This window comes from Dendrobium catenatum, unplaced genomic scaffold, assembly GCF_001605985.2.
Source record: "Dendrobium catenatum unplaced genomic scaffold, ASM160598v2 original_scaffold_96786, whole genome shotgun sequence".
Classification (NCBI taxonomy): Eukaryota; Viridiplantae; Streptophyta; class Magnoliopsida; order Asparagales; family Orchidaceae; genus Dendrobium; species Dendrobium catenatum.
Genome location: NW_021415225.1, coordinates 1,214,962 through 1,231,356, shown reverse-complemented (window position 1 = coordinate 1,231,356; position 16,395 = coordinate 1,214,962). Strand labels below are relative to the sequence as shown.

General features: G+C 35.8%; 1 protein-coding gene across 1 annotated transcript in view; it reads right to left on the bottom strand.

The window, feature by feature from the left end:
- LOC110109038 overlaps positions 1 to 16,395 on the bottom strand; it is a 55,071-nt gene that overhangs the window by 29,353 nt on the left and 9,323 nt on the right. Inside the window, exon 4 of the mRNA XM_020839933.2 lies at positions 10,351 to 10,536. Coding sequence (XP_020695592.2) covers positions 10,351 to 10,536 — 186 coding nt within the window. The remainder of the gene's footprint in view (positions 1 to 10,350; positions 10,537 to 16,395) is intronic.

Genomic DNA, 16,395 nt, shown 5'->3' with positions numbered 1-16,395 from the left:
ATGCAGTAGAAGTGAATTTACTAACGATTAGCCAGATATGCTCCTCAATTAGTACACCTATGGATTGATAAAATGGCCATTTGCTTCCTTAGCTGGATGAAGGATGCATTTAGATTTACCTAGTTCCTCTTGGAATTGAAGCATTACTACAGTGCTGGTTGATTAAGAGCTATAAGGCTTAGAGACAGACCTACAAAAAATACTCAAAGGGAGACGTGATTTTCATAAAGAGGAAAATGTGAGAAGTGTATTAGAAACCCCTCAAGATTCACATTGGCAAATCTATTCACAAGGGAAAAGTTTAATTGGGAAAAAGACAAGTCCCAGTAGTAGTGACAGATTCAAGTTGTGAACAGTGTAACAACATTGGGGACAGACAACATAAAGGAGAATGCTTATCTGGTACAATACTCGTCTGATGTCATCAACCAGGTCATATAGCTAAGAATCTGTCCTACTCTGGGGCAAGGACCAACAGGAGCAAGTCAAGATGAATACCTGGTCTCAGAGACATGTTGGCAAGGCCAAGAACAGTGGCTGGAATCAGCTTTTGCATCTACTCCAGGATCAAGTCAATGAGCCGACAGAATACTCGGCCTAGAGTATTATGCACATTGACTCAGAGGATGCTAAGAGTTCACCTGAAGTGATTACAGTTGTGATAAGAATGAGAACGTGATATGAATACTGTATTGAAGTATTTATTACAAAATGATGTATTGTTTATATGTTTTCTTATGAAAGTTTATAGGTATTAATTTATTGATGCAGGAAAGCGCTGTACGGATTTCTATTTACTTACAGGAGCTTCACATCCTCATTTTCAGAAGAATTGCGTTAAAGGTGTTGGAAAAATTGATTGTTTGTTGAAATCAGTAATGTTTTGAAAGTTTTAATGCCAGATGGATTCATTTATAAAAAGTGAAAGGTGTATGTAAAGGTTAACTTTCAAATTAAATGAAAGGAGTTGAGCTTCAATGAATGTTTACCATTGCCAAGAGTTTGAGTTATGATATTGGGAATGGGATTGGTTATCAAAAGCATTTTGTGATCATTGACTGCAACAAGAAAATTTTAAAGTTTAATTTTCCTGGAAGAAAAGAGGTGAAATTCTATGGAGAAATAGAGTTTCTTCATATGGATAATCACTTATTTTGAAGCATACAAATTTTGTATCCAAGGCGATGTCAGTGTTTTCTTGCTCAAGTAAGGGATACAAATAAAAGACAGTTAAAGAATTGAAAGTATACCTCGTAACAGAGGATATCTATGAGTGTTTTTAGTGATTTGCCAGGATTACCACCAGAAAGAGAGATAGATTTCTATTATTGAATTGATACCGGGTTCTAGAACCATAGTCGGCAAGAGCACCTTTTTACATGATGGCCAGTCAAGGTTACAGGAGCTGAAAGGTCCAGTACATGAATTGCTTTGGAGAAGGGGTTCATCAGGCAGGTCCTCACCATGGGGAAGCTCCAGTACTGTTTGTAAAGAAGAAAGATGAAGCTTCAGAATGTGCATAGATTACAGAGAACTGATATAAGCTCTTTTACTGTTAACGAATAAATACCATTGCCTAGGATTGATGATCTTTTTGACCAATTGGAAGGAGCTACAGTTTTACTCTAAATGTTTGAGATCTTGATATTCATCAGCTACGGTATTAAGGAGGGAAGATATAGCAAAGACAGCTTCGAACCAGGATATGGTCATATGAATTTGTGGTTAATGCCATTCCTGGAGGGACAAATGCACAGCTGTATTTATGGATTTGAATGAAACAGAGTTTTTAAGCCTTCCTTGACATATTTGTGATTGTGTTTATTGATGATATTCTTGATTTATTCAAGAGATGAAAGACAAGCCATTCCAGTCTCTGCAGCAAGTGTTGCAAAAAAACATTTTAACAGGAGAATATTAATGCACAATTTTCAAAGCTCGTGAATTTTGGTCTGTAGCAGTGATAAATCTTTTGGGGCATGGTGATTAGCGGCGAATAATTTCATTGTGGAATCAAAATAAAATACAAGCTATATCAGATTGTCACAAGGCCAACGACTGTTTCATGAGGTGAGGAGCTTTCTTGGACTTTGCTGGTTACTATGGAGATTGTAGAGGGGTTCTCTCATGATAGCAGTTGCCATTGTCCAGATTAACTAGAACAGCAGTGAAATTTGAATGGAGTGTCAATGTGAAGGCAGCTTTCCAGAGGTTAAGAATTGCTAATGACTTGCCCCAATCTTGACATTCCATCAGGTTCGAAGGGTTTTTCAATTTTTTGCGATGCTTCCTTAAGGGACTTGGTTGTGTGCTGATGCAACATGGTTTAGAGTTGGTAGCCTATGCTTCAAGGCAACTGAAAATTCATTTGAAATAGGAACTATACCCACTATGATTTAGAAATCGCAGCCTGTAGTAATTTTGCACTTAAAATTGGAGACATTATCTGTATAGGGCACGATGTTTGGGTGTTTACAGATCATAAAAAGCTCTCAAGTACATTTTCAATCAAAAAGAGCTTAATTTGACAGAGAAGGTGGTTAGGAGCTTATTAAAGTTTATGATTTGGACATACAGAAGAAGTACCATCCTGGAAAGGCAATGTGGTTGCAGATTGACTTTGTATTAAAAACACTCTGGAATGCCAAATTGGCTAATCAGCCCCCCAACAGGAGCCAAGAATTATCAGGATATGGAAAGTTTAGAATTTACAGTTGGTCAATCTGAAGGAGACAAAACAAGTATGATGTTGCAATTCAACTTTTGATGATCCAATCTTACCTTAAAAGATAAAGTGCTCATTCATTATCTCAAGATGAAACAATTTTCAGGGCCATCATACAAAAAGTACAAAACAGGCACAATTAGAGGAATTTTGTTAATATGATAGAGAAGGCGGTTATTTAAAAGTATAAAGCGCAGCGATTTGTATTCCAAATGCTGGGAAGCTTCAAAGAAGAGATATTGGCAGGAAGCTCATCTCTCAACTTACGAAATTCACCGGGCAGATTACAAAAAGATGTATACAGGAACTCAGAGGGTTTATTTTGGGGCCAGGAATTAAAGAGAATGGTGTTTGCTAGATTTGTAGCAAAATGCATTTCCCTGTTAGTATGCAAAGCAGTAAACATCAAGGCCAATGTGACAGCTGCAACCTCCTACCATATACCTGAGTGGGAAATGGGTAAGATTATTTGCAATGGATTTTGTAGTTGGGATTTACTTAGGTCAAGGCAGAGTCGAGACACTGCAATATGGGTCATTATTGACAGATTAATCAAAATCAGTCAATTTCTTACCAATCAGACAGGACAGATTCGTGGAAAAAGTTTGAGCAAAACTTTATATGATGAAGTTGTGAGATTGGCACGGGCATTCCAAAATCTTTAGTTTCAGACGAGATGCCCGTTTTACTTACTTAATTGTGGAAGAAATTCAAGAAGCTCTTGGGTACACGATTGACTTCAGATCAGCATTTCATCCACAGACAGCTCATGGGGCAAATCAGAAAGAACAATTCAAAACATTGGAGGATTTATGCGATTATAGTGTATTAGATTTCTGGAGGAAGATTGGGAGACTCACATACCATTACTTGAATTTGCTGATACATAACAGTTTTCAGAAACGGCTAGTATTTGGAATGTCGCCATATGAAGCCCTTTATGGAAGAAAGTGTCAAAAAAGGCGGGGAACTACCCTTATGATTGGGTAGAAGACTTGTGAAAGAAAGATAATTTGGAACTGAAAAAATGGTAGATGAGGCTACTAGCAACAATCAGGAATTGATCAGAGAACAGATTAAAGGCAGTTCAAGACAAGGCAATGGAATATTATTGATGCCTAAGCCACCCGACCCGTGGAATTCGATTAGTTGGAGAGTTTGTTTTGTGTAAAAAGTATAGCCCAATGAAAAGGTGTTCAAAGGTTTGGGAAAGACGGGGAGTTGAGCCCAAGATTCATAGGTCCCTATGAAATTCATTGAATAGATAGGAAATATGGCATACAGATTGGAGTCTACCAGCACACATGCCAAGGAATTCATAATTGTGTTTCACATATCAGTGCTTCGGTAGTATTGATCTCAGATGATTCAAAGAGAATACAGTCCAAATCGATTTGACTATGCAGCCTGATTTGATATATATTAAGAACAGAAAGGATACTGGAATATGATGTAAAACAGTTGAGGCAATAAAAGCAATTCCTTTGAAAGTATTTTATGGGAACATGGATTCAGAAAGAGGATGCCACTAGGGAGCAGAAAGCCTGAAATTGAGAGTCAATATCCTATCTTTTTTAACTTAAGTATGTTTTCATTATTACTTATTTGAATTTCGGGACGAATTTTTTTTAAGGAAGGGAATTGTGACAACCGTTCACCGGGCCGGTTCACCCGAACCGGTCCCACCCGTTTTAATTTCCGCTGAACGGCAGTTCGCTCCGGAACAGGCAGTTCCCCTGCGAACAGAAGGACTGCGACGGTCGCGGCTTACGCGAGAGCGAGGTTAGGTTTTCTTCTTTCTCCATTTTAGCAAGTGATTACCTCTCTAGGATAGAACAAACGATTCCTATTTCATTCTTATCGTTATCAGAGTGTAATTTTTGGGGAAATTGCAAGAACAAGAGAACACGGACGAGAAGGATTAAGAGAGAGTTTGTTGAATTTCTTTCGGATTTTTCCTATAAATTCTTCTTTCTACTTCATTTAAAGTGACAATTTATTTCTTGAAAGGTTAGGGAAGAGATTGTAGCGAACGAAAAGGGAAATTGGTACAAGACGAAGGATTTTGGGGAGTTTGGAAGTTCTCAATTGTAAGTGAATTTATTAATTACTTGTTTTCCGAATCACAATTTTATTTATGAAAATCATTGTTATGAATTTAGGTTTTAGAGTGAATGATCAAGTTGTATGCGTTGATCCTGCGAGAATCACAGAACAGAAAGGAATTGATTGCCAAGGTTTTATATCAAGCATCGAAGACCTGAAGAGTTCAAAGTGCCGCTGTAAATTATTAATTTTATTTTTTATATTCGATTTCAAATTTTTTAATAATAATGATTAAATATCTTATAATATTTAAATTTGAAGGCAAACGGTTTTATGATTTACGTCTTAAGAAAGTAATCTATATGTCTATAAGATTAAGGTATATTAGAAAAGGAAAAAAGAATTATTTATAGCTAAATTGCTGTTTAATGTATATTAATATGAATAGAAATATATACATAAGCTTACTAACTGTAAATGCAGACAATAAGCAAAGACAGTCTCGAAAAAAAAAGAGAACAAAGAAAAGGGTACTTTGAAAATAACAGAGTCACCCGCTTATGGTACTGGCTAGGACGCCGTAGCTACTTCTCGAAGACTTCTGACAACATAGAAAAAAAGGAAAAGCGAAGGTTAATGGGAACTGAAGGCAATAATCTAAATGAACAAGTTGCTACCTTTAGTTGATTACTTGAGTTACGTGATACTCGCTTGCGCCATCGGTAAAGCCTTCCAAAGAAGAAAAGAAATCATGAACCATGAATTATTTTAAAGCTATAAAAAAATGTTTTAATGTTATGAAGAAATCATCTTGTAGATGGTAATAATATTGAAAGGAATGATAATGTAAAGAAATTAAAACATATCTATTAAAGAATAATAATAATTGATTATTAAAATAGTTACCACTGAGTTTTACTTAGTAATACCTCAACCACGACGTTTAACAATGTTTTCAGTTAATTCCTAAGAAAAGAAATGCAGAGAAAGCGAAAGAACATGTTTACAGGAAGACGAGGTGCAAATGAACAAAGGTAAAATAGATTATTTTTTTTGTTTAGTGCCTCTTCAGTTTATTGTAAAAGTTTTGATGATGAGTAAATTTACACTTTTGGAAATGTACTACCGTCCGACTTTTCGTACCCGCCTTGTTAGATCGAGCATCCGGGACGGGTCGTGACAAAGTCACACAACAACAATAACATCAAGCCTTTATCCCACTACGTGGGGAATCTTGTCTCTTGGAGTAACATAAAGGGATACAGAAATGCAGATTGGGCAGGAGATGAGGATGACATATCCACCATAAATTTTTGCACAAAATTATGAGGGAATCTTCTCTTGGAGTAAAAAAATAAGTATTGCTAGAAATAGTATTGAAGCATAATTTCATGTCATTACACAAGAGGTTAGTGAAGTTAGTTGGCTAAAAAGGTTGGTGAAATATTTAAAAAGGCCTAACACATCTCCTACAACTCTCTATAGTGATAGAAAATTAGCAATCAATATTATTCATAATCTTGTTCAACATGACAAAATGAAGCGTGGAAGGATTGATCACTTATTTAAAAAGAGAAAGAGAGAGAACATAGTAGAATAAACATATACTACATTCCTTCTACCTTTCAACAAGCTGATGTTCTGACAATAATTCTAAACAAAGGAGTTTTTGAAGATCCATCGAGTGATTTAGAAAAATATTAATTCATGTCCTATTTAGTACGAGAGTTGTTGGTTCTTCTAAAATTAAGCAATAATTTGAATTCAAAACATTTCCTGTCATTCCAAGCCTCATGCCTTATTTTCCAGGACATTTCCTGCTATTCCAAACCTCATGCCTACTTATCTAGAACACTTCTTAACATTCCATGCCTCATGCCTTATCGTCCTCTGCCCTCAAAAATGTAACTCCACGATAGTTGCACAGTTGGAGCTCATTGCCAAGTTGATTTCTAGTGGTTGATGGTTGGATTGCACATTCTCCTTCTCAAATCATTAAATAAATTCCATCTGTACTCTATTGTGATTTGTTGTGATTATTTCATGTTAATAGCATTTATACCACATCATATTTTGTACTTGGAAAAGAGGAAAGTAGAATATGTATTTTAGTTAATTTCCTTCTAATCACTTAAAAATTATGATATGAAAATTTATGTTAATAAGCTAATCAATAAGTTGTGCATTTGGCCAAAGCCTCAATGTATCCTATATAAGGAAGGGCCTTCTTTTGGCATTAAATTTTTAAATGTATTTTGCTCAATTGAGTTAGAATGCATAGAAATATCCACCGAACAAATTACAAAATAAGAAGAATATCAAACAAATAATAAATTTTCCTTAGACAACTAACATATAGAGCAGAGAATCTCAACAAACTTTCACAAAAATAAAGCCAATAAAAAGAACTTCTTAAGCTATCTTCATCTTCCTTGTGACTTAGATCTCTTGTGAAATGTATTTCGGCATTCCACATTTTTTTAATCTAAAAAATAGACTTAGCAGTAAGGTCTTATAGCTTTTCGCTATTATTTATTCTAATTGTTAAAAAGAGATTAAAAGGCAAGGTCTAGGAGCATGGTTCCTCAAACGAAAATTAGTCAATAAGAAAACTAGAGAAACTCCATCCCATTCGGCTTGCACGCCGCACCAATCACTCTTATTGTGATTGTCGTATATGTCGCTATTGTCATACCTAAGGTCTACTATCTATGGTTGGTTTGTCCTCGTTCTCCATCCATCCCGTCGTGTCTACCTCCTCGCTTGAACTCGCTATGGCATTTGTTTGGTCATGCCCTAGTGGATCTCTTGCGATCATGGATTGCCCAATCTCATAAGACTCTCCTTAATTTTTTTTTCTTTTTTCATCGCAATCATGCTTGCTTGTTGTCATGCGTGCTGCACCACCCAATATCCCTAGCTGTAAAACCCCTCCAAAGCTGATTTTTTTTAGTGCTGTTAGTCCGGACGAACTGGCCTTAGTACGGGACAAACTGAAGAAATTGTGAAGAAATCTGTATGGTTCGTCTGGACGAACCTGTAAGGGTCGGGACGAACCGTTGGGACGAACCAAACAGAGAGTTTCGTCCATGGACGAAGAAAATTGGAATTTATTTTCGTCTGGACGTTTTGAGTCAAGAGAAGATCGTCCCGGGACGATCGGGACATCGTCCTGGACGATCCTGCTTAATAAATATCTGAATGGTGTCATTTTTGAAGAGAGAGAAAGCTGTGGAGAGAGAAAAACGAAGGGAAAAGAAGAAAAGTGGATTTTTGAGCGACTCCGGTCCATTTTCGTCCGTCTCCGTAGTTGGAAAAGTTGATCGACTCGAGGTAAGGCACATTCCGCCTTTCTCAATTTTAAGAAACGAGAATTTTGATGACTTTTCTGTCTCGAATTTTGTTTCTGTTAGCGAATAATTGATCTTATTTCGCACTGATAAATGTTTTACCGCGTAACTTTTGGTATGTTTCTGAGATGATAATTGTGCACGTTTTGAGTATTTTTTTGAAAGATTTTTACCGGATATTTTGAATTCTGCGGCGTTTTAATTGAATTGCAAGTTATCAGGATGTTGAAAAATGTTACGTCAGTACAATGAAAGTCTTATAATGTTGTTGTGGATATTTTGTGATAATTTGGTAAATTTCTGAATTTGTGATTTCTGTGTAAATTTCGTATACTGCCGTTATGCCACTGATGAATTTTCTGACGAAATCCAATTTTCTGATTTAAATGTTTTGATGTGTGCATGCTATCAGAAGGGAGTTATAATGGGCCAGAATCCTTTGAGATTCTGTCTGTGTCCGGGAAAATCTGAAATCTGAAAATAAGTTCTTTTCCGGAAATTATGTATATCTGATCTGTTCTGGTGCTATAAGCACAACTGGAGACATAAGGGGTCAGAATCCGTCGAGATTCTGTCTGTGTCAGGGAAGGGAAGCATAAGGGGCAAGAATCCGTTGAGATTCTGTCAGTGTCAGGGAATCTGATGTTTGATATCTGATAATCTGTTCTGTGACTTATCTGGTCTGTTTTATGAATTATTCGATATATGATTTCTGATTTTCTGTATGATTCTGTCTGCTCTGTGAATTGAAAGCCTTATGATATCCGATTTGAAATGACTTCAGTTTTCTGTATCAGTTGTTTGTTTCTGTTGATCAAGTATATGTCATGTCTGTTCTACGATTTCCGTACGGCTATTTTCTGATGTGAATTTCTGACTATTTTGATTGGTGAGTGATGTCTTGCTGAGCTGTTAGCTCATCCTTGTTTTCTGCGTGGTTTTCAGGTTCTGGGAAAGGGAAGGAGGTCTTGGACTAGAAATTCTGTGTCTGATCTGAGATTAGGTATTTTGTATTTTTTATTTTTGGTACAGTCATGGCTTTTCTGCTTTGTTCTGTTATTTCTGTCTGAAGCCATGGATTGTATTGTATATAATTGTTTTGATGAAAGAAAAGATAGATGAATTATTCTGTATTTGGATGTTTATAGTAGCTCTGTGTTTTTCTGTCTATTTAATATTTGAAAGAAAGTTCTGAAGCAAATTCCAAAGCTAGATCCTGGATTTTCAATAGTTCCGTCGCGACACGATGCGAGCGGGATCCGTCCCGATCGGATTGGGTCGTGACACTAGCTGTGTTCTTAAGTGTTTGCACGCCTTTCCCAATCCAACTAATGTGTCATTGGTGACTTTGATGGCATCCCGTCTCCACCTTCCTTTGTGGTGCCCAACTTCCATCTCCCTTCATGGGCATCTCACCCCCTTTGTTGGTGCATCCCAATGCCATCATCAAGGCTCCTCATCATGCTTCACCTTTATCAATTTATCTCTGCCAGTCACCTATTGATGGTCCAGCAATTATTGATGTAAATTGCTGGTCCAACTGCTCCTTCAAACTAAACTCTTCCAAATGTTGGTGCACCACTTACCATGATAGATCCTCCATTTCTTTCGTTGATGCTGATAAATGTGAGTGTTCCTTATAGCCCTATTCGCCTTTTTATTTCCCTATCTTCTTTCAGCATGGCATTAACTCTGCAAGACACAAGCCAACCCACTAACTTTAGCACAAATTCACTCTTATTTTTTCTAAGGCAAAGATTTATAATCTAGCAACTCCATTTTCCTACTATAGTTAAAAATTTTGTCTTAGCAATTCGAGCTTGGAAATTATTCATACCTTCATGATTAATCTTCGTTTGAATGGCATTTTTACTATTGGACTTCATAATCATCATCACATCCTTATCAAACTACCTTTGGAAACAATTTATTCAAAGATTTTTAAACTGCATTCATATTATGTGAATAAACTACAAATCCGTGCATTGAAGTGGCCTCTATATTAATATAGCTAATTAGGGCTTAAATAATATGTCATGGAGCCAAGTGGTTCAATGGTTCAGAAATATAAGATTTTGGATTTAAATAGTTAATTACCCAAATACCCTTCATAATTCAATACATTAACTAAAATAATCTGATTAACACATGCTTTAAATCTAGGTGACCTAAGAAGCAACAATAGAGTGGATATCAAGCATCAACCAAAAAAATGTCAAAATAGCATACCTTACCAACAGGATTATGAATATGATTGTTAGCACTGCCACAATCCATTGAGGCAATGGAGGATGCTTTACGCTTTCTACTGCAGTCATTTATGTGTTCATCTGATTTATGTGAATGGCGTGATAACTTCTCCTTATTACTTAAATCCAAATCCATATGAAGCTTCGCGATAATTTGATCATTTATCTGCATCAAACAGATGATAAAGCAAACACATTAATTACTTTCAACTTTTATAAAATTAAAGTTCTAACAATGGTGACAGCCACCTAGAAATATCCTTCCACCAATGCACGCAATATAACACAAACAAGTAACTCTTAAAAAAACAAAAAGCACTTCCCGTTACACATGCAGGATTAGTTAGTTATAAGGGATTATCAAGATTAATCATCTACAAAAAAACTAAACTGGTCCAGAAAAAGAACCAAGTCGGGAAAATAATAATGATCTTCCTCTAGCTCCACCACCAAATCCCCATTATCTGTGCTTGCACGTAGAATTGTTAAAAAAAGCTTTTCATTCACAAACATCTCGTGTTTAACTCATTAAGAAGCTCCTGTTTAATCCATTCGTTAAGAGAGCAGAACATGAACAGATGTTTTGAGCTCAATTTAAAATAATCAAATTCAGACGAATCTTTCTTCAATTGTTCTACTCGTTCAATCTTTCCATGCACTATTTCATCGACTGCTCCTGAAGTTTGTTAATATTATAACACTTATCATATGGATGCTAATGCTCCTAGGGATTCTCCGTATCTGGGATCTTCATTGCCTTGCACTCCACGATCATTTGTTAAGGTTTTTAGATAGTATAAGGGTCATAGACCTTTGTGTCCCAATTCATTTACCCACGCATTTAAACACGATTCAACATCTACTCATCATCAATCATAATCCACTTTTTAAAGGTAGACAAGATCTTTGAATTGGATTTCCCTTTTTAACCTCTCCACGGTAGGCCAGTTTTCCTAGGATCATCCTAATATGAAAATCATTCACATTCATGATAGACTTGCATTTGGTTGGGTGTTATAATGTGGAACTTATTGATGCACATCATGTTTTGATCAAATTCTTCCAAGAATCTTATTAGTAAAGTCTTTTCCTTTGGAAAACACTCCATAGAATGTGTTCTTAATGCGTATGTTTAAATGGACGCCTCATTTTAACTATTATATAGAACCTCGTGTCACCTAAATTTAAACGATTTTTTCACATATTCAAATTATTATTTCAATCAATCCATTTTGTACTCCCATGGTTTAACCTTTGGCAATTTTCTTTAGGTGGATTATGCTACTTCTAGGATTTTAAAGACATTAATGGCTAAGGTTTTGATCAAATTGAATGTCTTCCCCTCTTGGAAAAGAAGTTTGGATTGATTCCGCATTTAATGACCATTGACTGAATATTGAGTTTGAGGGCATTCCTCCGTATTGTTGTTCTTACAAAATATTTAAATACAATTTATTAAAATATTTCAAGGCACACCCAAAGCTATGAAAACCTAGCAATTGTTGCACTGAGGGTCTTTAATCTAATGAAATCCTACCTCCCAATGCAACGGTAGCGCTTTCATCTACTTCTAATATAATTTGTATACAAAACTTGGAATCCACATTGGCTTTTCGTTGGAAATTAGTACATTTCGAGTTGCTAGCCCGGTCTCTGCACCTACTTATATGATTAGTGATCCTATCCCTCCAAAGTTCTTACTTATGTTGATCTTCTTGATGTTGGGGACATGGGTGCTCAAACTCTTTCAGTTATCTTTGTTATTAGTATTTCTAGAACAGAGGAGTTTTTGGACAAGAAATTTTAAATTTTATATACTCCGAGAAGAAGAAATAGAACCACCAATGTTCTCATTCCACTGTTTTCATCATGACAGTTCAACCGCTGAGTTTGATGCAACCTTTATTCACAAAGGATCCAAATATTCTTCAGAACCAAATTTAATAAAGAAAAAATCTAGCTTAAAAAAGGTAATAAAATAAAACCAACTTGTATTTCAATGTCAATTGAAAGCTTCTGAAAGTTCATTTTTCCTTATTTTAACATCAGAGACCGAGAAAATCATAATGGCAAAAACAATTTACCATCTTCAACGTCTTGCAAGAAAGGCATATGAAGAGGAACAACTTCCTTTTATTGAAGAGTAAAAACATGAATTAGGTGTGCAACAAACATTTTTACAACCATAACAAGTAATAGAATTCCTGAAGTCATTAGATAAGTGAACCTTCTACAAGCATTTGAAACAACTGGGTGAGGGTCCCTTACCTTGAAACGTTCTTCAAATAGAGGACATCAAGAAGAGATTTGGTAGCCACAACAAAGAACCTACTGAAAAAGAACCCTAAGAGGGAGCTACATAACTAAGGAAAAGTCTTCACAGCAAGTGGTACTCATCTGTCATCTCCTTAGATCTGAGTGTTGGGAAATAAGAAATTTGTTGATAATTAAGTTGATATGGTGGATTTGATAATACTAATATATATATATATATAGTAGAACTATAAAAGATAAATTAATGAATGTTTATCATTGAAGTATGATTTATAGATGCATCATCTATTGAAGATAAAATAATTGAAAATGAATTTAGGCAGTTTAAAACACATACAATAAATGGTAGATATGCTTCCATTAGAATAGTAGATAAAGTTGGTACAAAGAATTGAAAAGAAAAAAAAGTAGACTTAAAGGAAAATTGAGAGAAATTGCTGAAAAAGATTTGCAAAGAAAAGACTTAACACTTAATGATAAAGGAAAACATGATAATATTTAAATAATTTTGGAGAAGGAACTAAATTTTAGCACTGATAAACATAAAGGCAATTTCTCCTGGGGAATATGGAGGTTGTTCGTGGATTCATGATCGATCTGCGTTTGGTGAGAGATTATACTGCTAAACTTATTAATTCTTGTCATGTTCTTATTAAGTTACCACAAGAATTTAACTACTCAAGACTCTTCAAAGAACATACTATGTGGATGTGTTTTTAATGCGTATGCTTAAGGAGACACTATATTTTAATTGTGTTGTGGAAATCCTATTACTCCTATTTGGGTTATTTTTTTCACATCTATAGATTCACTACTTCAAATCTTCAATTACTCCATTTTATACTATCTTGATCTAGAGATTAATATGAATTGGCCCCACTTTTAATGGCTACTAACAAAAGGTTCTGTTTGAAGGCATCCTACTTAATGTTCTTGTTACAAAACATTTGACAACAATTTCTCAAATGCTCAAGACACACCCAAAGTTACTAAATTCTCAACATCATGGCAATAGGGATCTTCCATCAGATAAAAACATTTTTTCTACTGCAATGTCGGCAATTCCATACTATGATTGGGCTTGTGCACAAACCTTGAATCAGCTTTGAATTCTACCTTGATTAATCAGCTTTGAATTCTACCTTGGAATCAATGCCTTTTCGGGTTGCAAGCTCAACGATTATGATTAATTATGCATCTACTCACGTAATTAATGATCTAGACCCTTATAGGGTTCTTGCTCCAGTTAATATTCCCATTATTGAGGACATGGGTGATCCTGGTTATCTTTCTATTACTTCTTATGTCAGCATTTTTAGCACAGAGGAGCTTAAGGAGAATAAGTTTTAAATTATTTATGCCAAGCTAGAAAGCAAAAATAAAAAAGAATAATGTCACTCTCCAAAATATATCAAGCTTCGAGTTAGACGTATTTGTGAGGACTCTTGGAGTTTTCTCTACTAGTTGGTTCATTTGCCACTTAATGTCCTTCTTAGTGTTTTTTGTTGTTAATTGTAAATAATATGATTCGAGTCCATTGCCATTAAAATGATATATTTGCTATTACATAGGGCAAAAAAGGACCATAGCGGAGCCTAGTATTATCCTGTCCAAGCTTATTCATGCTTAAACATAGCCCAACTTAAAAAATATTGCTTAATCTTGTTTTTACTTTTTCCTGATCAAGTTCAAGTTGTAATAAAGCTTTAATCTATCCTAACTATATATATGGGATATGCTTATAAAAAAAACATAACCTCATCATCAAACATGATTTTTTATACAATTGTTCATCAAAGTCAAAATATTCCAATATCTTATTTGTTGTTTCTTTTTTCAAATTCAAGTATTCATAAAAAACAATCTAACAGCAAATTTAACAAAAAACCTAGCCATATCTCAATATAAATGGTCATCATACTTATACTTCTTTTTTAAGAGGATGAAATCAAAGAAAATTATTAGAAGAACGTGCAAAGTTGATGAGGACATCAGCAAAAAATTTCGACGCGTCTACCATCAGAGGAATCGTAGATCGACAACTATGATTCAGAGTCTCTGTTTATGATGCATTTATGTATTTCTTTTATTTATATTTCATTTTTTTTTACCATTGTACCCCTATGAGGAATTTTTTTATGTTGTAGCCCTGAGGGCATTTTAGTCTTTGAGCTTCTTTATTTTGGAGGCCTATATATTAAGGCCTTAGTCATTGTATTAGGGTTAATGATGGATTAATAAAAATTTGAGCTTTTGTTCTTCATCTCTTTGAGAGCTCTTTAGAGAAGAGAACCCTATGAGAGGGTCAAGTAATACCCGTCAGTTGCCAGTAGAGGTCGGGCTCGTGGTTCGTATCCATTTTATTCCTCATTCCTCCTTCCTCTTCCCTACAACCGCCGGCCACCTTGCCTTCAACCCCTACCACTGGCTACCTCACCCCTCTCCACCTCAAGCCGTCGGCCCCTCCTCCCATACCCCCCAACCGTACGGCTCCCTAGCCTCACCGCCACCCCCTTCCTCAACCGAACCTAGCCCGGTTCCTCCTCAAGTCGGCAGCCTACCCATCCCCATCCCCTTGATTCCCCTTCAATTACCCCTTTATTTACTTTCCTAATTTAATCATCATCTAATTTGGAAAGTTTCATAATTCAAATTCAAATGAATTTGAAATTTGTAATCTTTCCTAATTAGCCTACAAATATTTAGGAAGCTTTCCTAATTGATTTCAATCCGATATTAATTAGGATTTAATGCCAAATCCTACATTCATTGTATTTAGACCATTCATTGAATGTGGACACTTCTTAAATCCCTCGCCTCTCTCTCATGGCCGGCCCCCTCTCTCCATTCTTAACTAAATTTCTTTCCCATATTGCCCCAATCAAGGCCCCATCTAGGTGGTCAACCCCCTCCCTCTCCCCCAATTAATGGGAATTCAAATTTCAAATATTCCCTCCATTTCCACTTACAAAAATTTGAAATTAAATTCATATTTTAATTGATTACCTCCCCTCCACCTAAACTAAAAGCCGAAAATTCAAGAGACGTCATCCTTTAGCCTTGGTCAAAATTCCCCACTCTCCCTTTCCCTCCTTTCTTCTCTTCTCCACCACCTCATACGCCTCGAAGGGTTAAGCTTCGCAAACCGGCCTCCTCTCCATGAATGGCCGATCCTGAAAGAGACCATGGGTCCGTGTATGATCCTCAAGGACGAGTGTATATTCTCTGGTATCCCTTCTTCAACTTCAACTTGGAGATCGACGACACCGTCGACGACTACGTAGACCGGATCCTATTCACCTTGACGTCTGCTATCGAAGAACACCAAACCTCCAGATAGTGGCGAATTATCGGATATCCTCCAACTTTTTCCCCTCCGGCTAACTTTTCATTGGATAATGTTGTAAGAGTTCTCTTTCTTTTTGATAGTATCTCTAGGTTTGCTAAAATTATTCTCCCGTTGACCCGACTATCAAGAGTGAAAGTGAGGGGAACTCAAGGTGAACTTTCTATTTATTAAACGATGGATTTTGTTATTTTGCCTCTAGTGTTACTACGATTTTTTTGTTCTTATTTTAAAATTGTCCTGTTAATTTTTTATAACTGTATGCCAAAGCACAACTGTAACTAAGAAATCCTAAACTCTTATCTTGGTGAAACATCAAGTTTAAAATTATCAAAGCTTAGCAACTTGTTATTAATTCTTAAGCAATTCCTATTTCTATATATGTTTCACATGAAAAGTATCAAT